The sequence below is a fragment of the Gossypium arboreum genome, chromosome 3 (assembly GCF_025698485.1).
Source record: "Gossypium arboreum isolate Shixiya-1 chromosome 3, ASM2569848v2, whole genome shotgun sequence".
Classification (NCBI taxonomy): Eukaryota; Viridiplantae; Streptophyta; class Magnoliopsida; order Malvales; family Malvaceae; genus Gossypium; species Gossypium arboreum.
In genome coordinates, this window is record NC_069072.1 from 136212675 (window position 1) to 136223552 (window position 10878).

Below are 10878 nucleotides of genomic sequence, written 5' to 3' on the forward strand. Positions count from 1 at the left end.
TAAGGGGAGTAAAATTGTAACGCCCTAATTTTTGGGCCTAGAAGTATTGGGCCTTGAGTCTGGGTAAGGGTAGAAGATGGCCGGAATATTTTGGGCGTTATTGTTATTATTATTTTTATTATTATTATGTTTAGGTTAGTTTAGTAATTAAATAAATAACGAAGGGCTTATAATGTGGGAATTCTCAAATTTTGCCTCTTAAGAGAATATGGGCAGTAGGCTTAATTAATATTTTGGGCTGTGTTTTAGCATAAAGGAGCACTTGGCCCAGTGGCTAAGCACGCTAGGAAGGCGTGGGAGTTGCCTGGGTTCAAGGCACGGCGTGCGTAAATGGTTGTTTTTTTTACAACCAAGGATTTCCGCAATGGGGCCTTATAAATATCTCAGGAGGAAAGGTGACACAAGGAAGCTTGTGGTCTAGTGGTTGTGGCGCCACATGAGGTATAGGGGGAGTGGCGTGTGGATGGTTAGAGGGAGCCAAGGTTCGAGCCACAAGGTAAGCAATTAGGGTATTTATTTTTTGTAAACAAAAAGGGGATGCGATGGAACTCAAGGGGGAACTCTATTAGGGAGAGTTTAAGCTGGTAAGGGGATTGAGTAAGGATAAGATAAGGGAGGAAATTTATGAGCTGATCAGGAAGCAAGAGTTGGCCGGCCAAGGGTTACTGTAGAGGGAAAAATTCGGCTAGGCCTTTTGATAGTTGTAATTTCTACATTTGGGGAAAAGTTGTGCCGTTTCTGACAATTCTTTTCTCTTCTTCTTTTCTCCTTTCTTCATCTATTTCCTCTTCTTCTTCTTTTCCTCTATAGCCGAATCTTTCTACCATTCTACTCAGCTCCATTTCCTTACCATTTGTTTCTAAGCCTTATAGCCGATTGCCATAGAAGCCGAAATCTCGAAAGCCTGTTTTTCTTCTGTGCCGATTTCTCCTAGCCAAAGCTTCTGTTTCTTCTCCATCTTTTTGGTCGATTCTCTCATCCTCTGAACCCCAAATTCCTGTCGACAAAACCATTATAAAACCCTCATATTTCATATTTCTCTTCACTATTTCAAAAAGCCGAAAACCCCATAGTCTTAGGGGCATAGCCGAATCTTTAGACCTTTAAAGATTTTTTTTCTGACTAACATTCGAGGGGTTAGATCTGCATCAGAATCGAGTAGGAACTAAGTGGAATCGTTGACTGAAGGAATCGGTGGTAAGTTTTCGAATCTATTCTTTATTTCGGGTTTTAGAAAAGCCAAAACCCCTAAAGGCTTAGGGAGTTGTTTTATTGTGATGATAGTGTGATCTAGAGGCTACTAATCAGAGGCTTGGACAATTTGAACGATTGGATCTAAACCTAGTCGCTAGATTCAAAAAAAAGGTAGGATCTCTAGTGCCTAAAATGTTAATGGCCGACTCTTGGGTAAGGAGTTTTGTATACAAGTTGTTATGGATTCATAGTTAACGCATTGGTAACTGACTGTAGGCAACTGGTGTGTGTAGAACTCATCAGCGTTTCGTCGCAAACATAGACTAGATCGGCAAAAGCCAAAAAGTCGAAATACTGAAAAGCCAGCATTTTGGGGACTTGTGAGCGTACGAGTGCTCGTGAGATGGTTTGGATTGTTAATTCTGATAATCTCAAGTGATATGATTGCAGAGTGCGTAATTTCGTGCACTTCGGTATATTTGGGCTTAATGGGCCGAAAACGGGTTAATGGGCCAACGGGCCCAATTCGGTAAGAACACTCGATAAGTGATTCTGTTGATGCGTTAATGGCTGTACTATGTATGTAAACCCTAAAATAGGTAAATTTACTAAAAAAACCCCTAAGTATAAAAATTACCATTATACCCCTAGGTGCAAAATGACTGTTGTACCCCTAGGGTTAATTTTGACTGAAATGCATGATATTCTGATTCTGCTTGTTGTATGCCATGACATGTATATCTGTTTCATGGGATATGGGTTATATTGATGGAGGAAGCGTTTTGATGGCTATGCTACAAATATCTGATTTGGTGGCCTTGCCACAAATATTTGTTTCTGGTGGCCCTGCCACAATTATCTGTATCTGGTGACTCTGTCACAATATCTGTTCTGGCAGCTATGCTGGAAACTTGTGACGTGTAGAAGGATGGGTGGGTCGAGTAGTCTCCCCACATGGTGTAAGGTTGGCACGGGGGTGTATACGGATGGATATGGGTTGGGTTTTCTGCATACATGATATCTGTTTTGTTTCTGTTATGGGCCTATGGGCTACATTCTGAATTCTGTATAGGGCTAAGGCCCAACTTAATCTATTTCTGTGGTTTGAACTAATCCGGATATGGTTGGGCTATTTTACACACTGAGTTTTCCCAAACTCACCCCTTAATTTTATCCATGCAGGTAACCCTCAACCATAGTGGACTTGGAGCTGTGAGGGATTCGGAGTGGCCATAAGCACTGCAAGCTTGATTTTCTTCTTATAATTTAATCAGTTTTTATTTACTTTAATTATTTTGGGTTTAAATTGTAACAAGCCCGCTTTAATTATTTTTAATTGTTTAGTATGTTTTGTTAGCTTAGGCATGATGTTGATATAAATGTTTGAACTTGAATAACTCTAGGATATGTTTTTAAAAGAAATTACCTGATTTAAAAATATAGTGAAACATGACAAAGCTTCCGCAACGAAAACGTTTTCGAAAATTAATAAGTGATTTCAAATAGATTAAAACGAAATGGTTTCTTCTATACAATCGCTCAGTTAAAGTGTGGCAATGGTGGTGTACATGTCTAGGAGTGGATCCGTGGAGAGCTTGGTACTTAAGCAGTCTAATAGACTTTCCTCCTTTTTTCCGGCATCCTACCTGGTGCACAGCTTCTATTCACTTTAACCTATAATGAAAATATTCTTTAAACACTAAGAAAGATTTTAGATAAAACATGAGTTTTAGAGTAACGTTTCAATGTGACACGCCGGATTCGGCCGTAACGTCTGGGCCGGGTTCGGGGTGTTACAGAACTCCTCATTACTATCATGCACCCAACTTAGCCGATCTTCCACCTCTAGAACTAACTCCATGCTTCTCACCATATCCTCCAATCTATGAAGCATCACCACCTCTCTATCTAATAATGTTTGTGTAATGAATTCACCCTAATTCACATTACTAAAACCATTGTTGCTCAAGTATTCTGCTACCATAACTTTCTTTTGTCTTGCTAAGCGGAACACTCTAGGAAATTCCATTTTTAGTGGTCGATTATAGCACCAAATATCCTCTCAAAACATTGCCATCCTTCCATTCCCAACCATCCATCTAAAAGCTTCGTTCCCCACCCATTTAGAAACATTAGCGTCTTTAGAATTTTCTACAATACTTCTCCATATAATCAACATATCTTTTAGATTTGTCGTCCTAAAGCGCCACTATTGCTGGTACGAACCATACTTTGCCAAGATGACTTTTCGCCACAGCTCATCTTTTTCAACCTCAAATCTCCAACTCCATTTTGCTAATAAACCTCTATTTTTAATTATGAGATTCACTACTCCTGCTCCTCGTTTCTCCTTTCACTTACATATATGTTTCCAACTTACCTTGGCCATCTTCCTTTTACCATTTATACTCCCTCCAAAGAAAATTTCTCCTTATCTTGTCGATCCTTTTAATAACTATCACTGGAGCTTGGAATATTGACATGAAATAAATCAGCAAGGAAGATAAAACAACATTAATCAACACAATCCTTGAAGCTCATGAGAGCGTACGACATTTTATCCTGATAATTTCTTCCTGAATCTCTTTATAATTGCGTTCCAAGTGGATACTCTCCTCAAATTTGCTCTTAATGGAATCCCTGGATAATTAAAAGGCAAAAATCCTATATTACACTTGCATATTATAGCAATCAGATATAAGAGTTCTTCATTCACATCAAATCCTACTAAACACAATTTTTTGAAATTGATACTAAGACTTGAAAAGATCTTAAAACATCGTAAAATATACTTCGCATTTCTTACCTCCTCTTCATCCACTCTCAAGAATAATATAGTATCATCTGCGAATTGTAAATGAGAAAAATCTGCACGGGAATAACATCTTGAATGCCCTAAATTAGCCCCATCTCCACTGCTTTATCCATCGACAAATGTAGCACTTCTGTCACTAGGATAAATAAAAATAGAGATAATAGATCTCTTTGATGGAGACCTCGGCGAAATCTGAATTCATTTGTGGTTGACCCATTGATAATTACTGCTACTCTCGCCATAGATACACACTCTATAATCTATCCTATCCATTTCTCACCAAATCCCATCTTGAGTAAACCTAACTCCAAAAAATCCCAACAAACACAAGCATATGCTTTAGAAAAATCCAATTTAAAAATTAGATTGCCCCCATACCATCTTTCTGTTTAATCGAATGGATAATTTCATTTACAATTAAAATTCCATCAAATATTTGTCTACATTTGATAAATGCATATTGTGTTTCGCTCACTACCTCTCCAACAACCTCCCTAATTCTTCGAGATAACACCTTTTCCACTATCTTGTACAACGAGCTCACCAAAAAAATTGGTCTAAATTCTGATATTTTATTTGGATTTTTGGTTTTGGATATAAGTGCAAAAAATGAAGAATTGATGCTTCTCTCAAGATTTCTAGAACTAAAAAAGTCTAACATCATTCTGAAAAGTTCTTCTTTTATAACATCCCAACATTTTCTAAAAAAGCACATACTAAAGCCATCCGACCCAGATGCTTTCGACTCATCGCAACTCCACACTGCCTCTTATATCTCCCCCAACGAAAATGGTAACTCCAGTTTCAGAGCAACCTCATCATTTAACTATTGTTTTGATTTTATTTTAGTGTTTTTTTTATTTCAATTAAATATTCTCCTTCAACTATTTTCTTTTCTTGTTTTTTAATTTATGAGAAGTTAAATTTAACCTAGTTTTAGATTGATAAATGATCCGATATTTGAACAGTGAATTTCAAAATCGTGTTTATATTCTCCATTTCGGTATTCGTTAATTCTTTAATTTAAAAGATAAACTCGATCACTTCTCAATGTTATTTTAGCATCAAAATCAAGAAAAGTCCCTTGGTTTAGTGTTGAGCGACATTTAGTTAGAGAATTGATATGATCCGTAATTGCTGTATTAGATCCACTGAAGAACAAATTGGCATGACGGATGGCGTGAGTGGTTGGATCCATCAAGGAAGTTCATAATTAAGTTTAAATGACTCATACAATTGAGGCCGTTAATTTGAGCCATGTTCTTCTTGTTCGCAAGGCTACCAATGAATTAAATCACGAATATTGCTTTTAAGGTTATTCACTTGATAAGGCTTAGCTGTCGAGCTATTCCCGCAATTAATTTACCACTATGAAAGAATTAGGTGGTTTGAGGTTGTTCCTTGGTATCTATAATTGACTTATTAATTGAAGGAAAAAAGTTCATTCTTCGTGATCAATTTGAAGGCAAAGTCAAAATCAAGCTTGAAGCTAAAGCTTTTGTTTTATCGGTTTATTCAATTTTAATTTCGTTTTACTTATTTCTACTTCATTTTAATTATTAATTTATTTTGTTGTTTATTATTTTTCAAATTTAATCCCCCTTTGTTTTTCGTACAGGTTGGCACAAGTCATGGGCATAAAAATTGCTCGGGACACGTTCTAGTTATAAAGAAAAACAGATTTGGATAGATCAACCTTTGTGGGATCAACCCTACTCTATATATTACAAAATTAATTTTGGTTTCAAGGGTAGGAATTTATTTTTAGTAGGTTCAAATCCCATCACGGAAAACACATCTACATCTATGGTGCTTTGCACAAAGTTTAATCCGCTAACAAGCCTTATTATAACCACTAGTGTAAGAAAAATCAATCCGAGATTAATCAAATAATAAACACAAGATTGGATGCACAAAATACTCCAAAAGATGCAAGCAAGTAATCAAAATATTTTTTTTTCAAACATGCTAACAAATAAGAGAAGTTATGTGACCTGCACGTGCCAAATGCAGTTGTCATTTCTCGAGTCACTGCTCCCAAAACTTGCCTCGACATATTCTTCTTTATTGATTGTGTGTTTTACATTGTATTTCATTATGCATGAAGGTGGGCATACCATAGGATAGGGAAGGGGTTGCAAATGCTAGAACCTTATACATATTAAATGTCATCTTTCAAAACTAAAATACATGAACCATGTTAAACCCTTATTTCTTAACAGCTGCGTACTTCAAGCATTACTATGTATCGGCTTAAGTGTTACCTGAATTCCATGTTGTGGTCGAAGGGTGAGAATAGGTATTGGAGAGTGGACATAGGCAGGGGAGAGGGCAATGGTGTAACGTTGTAGAATCATGGAGAGAGCAACCTTTGTTTCTATTGTTGCAAATGTCATACCAACACAAGATCGAGGTCCCAATCCGAAGGGAAAAAATGCAGCTGTGGTGTAATTGGTAGCTTTGGCAATCCCTTTAGCGAATCTCTCGGGTTTAAAATGATGCACATCATCTCCCCAAATGTGAGGGTCACGGTGAAGTCCAATATTTAAAGGCAGAATATCTATATTAGCAGGCAAGAGTAGTTTTCCCAACTGAACTTCTCTTGTAACTGCTCTTGGAAGGCCATTTGATGGACCATACAATCTTAGAGTTTCATTGATGATCATGGTCATCTGTTTAGGAAATAGACAAATATGTTAGATTGCATAATGTTGATGGCTATTTGAATTCCATGTTAGTTTTCTTACTATTTTGAGTTTGGCGATGCCTTCAAGATGTGGATTTTGGTTACCAAATATGTCAATCACCTCTCTTCTCGCTTTTTCTTGCCAATCTCCGTGGATTGCCAAATGCAAGACTATCCATGCAAGTAAGGAATTAACAGTTTCTTGTCCAGCAAAATAGAATGTTTTGCATTCAGCTACCAAGTCTTCCAATGAAAGCCTGTTTTTCTCATCCGAATCATGATAGGCATTTAGAAGTAATCCAAGAAAATCACTGCGGAAGCTATTGACTTCTCCATTCACAACTTTGTCTTCTCTTTTCTTAACAATCTTCAGCACACGATCTTTTATTTCTTTTGAAAGTTTTTCAGACTCTAGCAAATCAGCAGATTTCCACAACTTGCTGCAAAAGCAAACCATGGTCAGCTATATATAAGGAGAAAACCAAATCCATGGGGAATGAAAGTCCAAAAGTTGCATTCAAAAGCTAGTTGAAATCAAGGTGAAAGTTGGGATTAATTAAGCTTAGAGGGAAGATACCTGATCAAAGGAATTCTAGTCTTGGAAAAATTTCGACTCATAATTACTGCCAACTTGCTCAACATGGCAAATATCTTCTCCCCTTCCATGTAATTGCTACCAAATGCTGTTCTGGAAATCACTTCTGAAGTTAATAACCTAAATTCTTGGTACACTTCAATCTCTTTGCCTTCTTGGGCATTCCACTTTTCTAGCATTGTTTCAACACTAGCAATTATTGCTGGAGTCATGTTCTGCCCAAAGAATCCTCCAATATGTAAGCAGTAGTGACATATATAATTGGAGTCTGAAAAACACATTATTCAACACAAAATCATGATTTCAAATTAAAAAATTTGACAAAAACACCTTATAGAACTAAATCTTTTTTCAAACTAAATTTTAATCCAAATCAAAAAGCTAAATGAGTGTTTTTTAAATATCTGATTCAATCTTTTATTTTACAACATTAAATCTAAAATTCACCTCTTAGTAAACGGTGTTAAATTTTTAAAAAGTACTTTTTTACTATACTTTCTCAACGTCGATAATAAACTTATCCTTAGCTAACAATACAAAATTTTACCAAAATATTTTAGTCTATGTATAATTCTTGTAAATTAATTACACCTAGTTTATATATTTGGAAGACTTACCTTTAGGCTTTCCCCATGGAAAGTGTGATTGGCCAGCTTTCGGTGCTTTGCCCATTTTTCCCCCTCAATGAATATAAGCCCATTCCCCAAGAACTTCCTACCAATATCTGTAAGTTTCTTTTTCTGAAAAATTTGTTCACTATTTCTCAGAACCTCTTTGACTAATTCAGGCTCTGAAATCACCAATTCAGCTCGAGCACCGTTCCAATAAACAAAATTCTTCCCTAGTAACATAAAAAGAAAAAGGGTCTCTACCTTTTCTTAGAACTACAAGTTATAAATCATAGTGAAAAAAACAAGCATGGATCTTACCATATCTGTTGGTCCAGGTGTAAATATGTGGCTGTACTTTGGGAAATAAATCATCTGTCAAGCCCACAGATTTACTTAAAGCTTTTTGTTTCATTTTGGTAACTTCCTTGTTGTTGCCATGGATGAATCTGTAAGGAGGTCCTTTGATCCCCTGTGAATTCAGCATATGCTGAATACGGAGAGGTATCCATAGATAATCATAAAGTAACTTTATTAAAGCTATGAAGAAGAAACAACATGGAGCAAGAATTAGAAGCTTCATCAACGCATTCATTTTTCTTGTCTAGACCAGAACCATTTCTCTCTTCATTATAGCATAAGGAGTGAAGGACCAAAATTGCGTTTGCAATGACGCAAATGGGTGGGTCGTACGGTCAAAATAGGTTGGCCGTATATGTGAGATCTTCACGTGGATAATTAACGTGTCTAAATTTTATAAGTGTAAAGTGATTATTGTAATGTTTTCATTCCTTGCATTTACTTCTATCATATATCCCTCTTTTGGGAATGAAAAAAAAAATGAAGCATTATTTCTTTCTAACCCTCCATTCTCACCAAACTATGTTTTTATTGTCAAAATCTTCATTTTTTACATGCTAACGTCCAGGATTGTTTAATCCTTTCTTTTTCATTTAGGTAATTTGCTTGTTGTTGCCGTGGATGAATGTGTAAAGCGGTCCTTTGATTCCCTGTGAATTCAGCATATGCTGTATCACAAGCTCCATCAAAGCACTCACGTTTCTCAATAACAACTGACTTCTTAGTTTCTTTTAGGTCTAATTTTGCTTTCACTCCCTGTGCCTTTTGTACTTTTAAAATCCAGTTGATAACATTGTAATAAAAACAAAAACCTTTGTTAAAGTAGTTATTTGGCACTTTCGGCATAAAAAAAGCATTATACTCATCTAGCTAATACATATACGTGGAAAGTCAAAAATATTAATTCTCGAATTGTAAGATTCTTTAAATTTTTTTTAAAAAGATAGAATGAAAATCGATATATACATATATGTCATCTTTCTATTTGGATCCTTCGAGTCACAGAGTCTCAAATTTTTATTGGGAAATTCAAAATTAAATTGTATATTTTACAATAATAAAAAATAATTTTATTATTTTAATGATTTATATTTTTATAATTTTAAAGAATTAAATTAAATTTTTATATTTTTGAAGTATAAAATTTTGTCATTATTAATTTAATAGCATGGCACCTGAATGTCTACTACGCTACGCCATTGTTAAAAACATCAAGATTAGATGTGAAAGTAAATGTGAGACATTATTATATTGTCCTGCAAGTAAAAATTGCCAAATATTAGAAAACAAATTTTGCTGGTTGCAGCATACATAAAGACTCTATGTCGGAAACCATATTGTCGGGAACTATGGAAAAAGAGCAATATCACCACGTGGGTCCGCTTTAATATATTTATTTTTTAAAATAATATATTTTTTCTATTTTTGGCTACTAGGATTTTTTCTACCCACTTTGTCATTTGAATTTAATAATCAGGTCTATTTTAATCTTTGAATATGAAAATTTTAAAAGTTTGATTATGTGACATAAAAATTAAAAAATTATATTACTTTTTTAAGTAATGATGTGCTACAATCTCACAGTATCGCATCCAGTATTTTAATAATCGGATTGGTGGTTAAAAGATCACACTATTGATTTCTTATTCAATCGGTTCAACTACTAGACCAATAATAAATAATTAATTAATTAAAAATTCCTAAAAATCTAAAAAAAAATTTAAAATAATTTTTTAAATTGTCGATTTTTAACTAATTCCCAATTTAATCAGTTCAACCCATTTATTTGGACCGTTATACCAATCGCTTTTCAGTCTAATTAATTTGACCGAATGATCTGATTTTGTTTCAATAACACCAGTCACATTATCAAATGTTGATAGAATTCAAGTTCAAGGACCACATGAATTTACTTGCCAAGTTTAGTTATAAAATTGGACAAAAATAATACAATATTAAAGTGCATCTAATTGCCAAGTTGAGGGCAAAAAATTACATTATCTATACTATTATTTAAGTCCCTAACTGAATTGGTGTCACGAGTCAATTGAACACCAATTCAGTTAGAGAAAATACGAAAATATTCTTCCATAATTAGAATAAATTATATTGTTTGAGAGTAGTTTAATCTTTTTATTTTAAAAAAAAATTAAAAATGAATATAAGGATTTGAACCAATGACAATCACAATAATAAAACTTCAAGTTTATCACCATCAAAACTTTATTTTAATATCGTTTATATATTTTTTTAATTTGCATATTTTATTATATTCATCAATTGCATCTATACTTATTGTCAAAACCTTTTTTTTTTTTTTTTTGAAATCGACTTTGTTTTGAAAGCGAATATGGAGTCCCCACTAACCTTTTTTTCTTAAGTATGATTGGATCACCTCAAAACTCGACCATTTTAATAAAACGTTAGATTTGTTAAAACAATAATATTCAGTCTTACAAATCTCAAAAAAAAAGGGTTCGGGAGTCGGTTACGTGTGAGGAAGGTTTAACACCCTCATAACGTCCAAAATTGGTACCTAGTTGATTACTTGATGTTTTGATGTCGGAAGTTGAAAATTTGAAGAGATATTAACCTATGATCCCTCTTTGTTTGCATGATG

General features: G+C 34.6%; 1 protein-coding gene across 2 annotated transcripts; it reads right to left on the minus strand.

Annotated features, from left to right (window-relative positions):
• Positions 1 to 6053: 6053 nt before the first annotated feature.
• On the minus strand, positions 6054 to 8626 carry LOC108475498 (cytochrome P450 CYP749A22-like). Of its 2 annotated transcripts, XM_017777471.2 has the most exons (5): positions 8220 to 8626; positions 7908 to 8131; positions 7273 to 7505; positions 6757 to 7135; positions 6054 to 6681 (listed from the first exon to the last, which is right to left on the minus strand). In XM_017777471.2, exons 1-5 carry the CDS (start codon positions 8491 to 8493, stop codon positions 6241 to 6243), a joined length of 1551 nt encoding a protein of 516 aa, XP_017632960.1. In that variant the 5' UTR covers positions 8494 to 8626; the 3' UTR covers positions 6054 to 6240. The 2 variants fall into 2 exon arrangements, with proteins under 2 accessions (XP_017632960.1, XP_052881991.1); XM_053026031.1 differs by lacking the exon at positions 8220 to 8626 and having other exon boundaries at positions 7273 to 7558; positions 7908 to 8094.
• Positions 8627 to 10878: the final 2252 nt, after the last annotated feature.

Excerpts from the sequence above, each read along its gene's own strand:
- LOC108475498 (XM_017777471.2), bottom strand. The coding sequence starts at position 8,493 with ATGAATGCGTTGATGAAGCTTCTAATTCTTGCTCCATGTTGTTTCTTC. Across the intron at positions 7,506-7,907 it reads TCCATGGGGAAAGCCTAAAG|AACATGACTCCAGCAATAAT; the intron begins GTAAGTCTTCCA and ends TTCTTTGGGCAG. Across the intron at positions 7,136-7,272 it reads ACTAGAATTCCTTTGATCAG|CAAGTTGTGGAAATCTGCTG; the intron begins GTATCTTCCCTC and ends TTGCTTTTGCAG.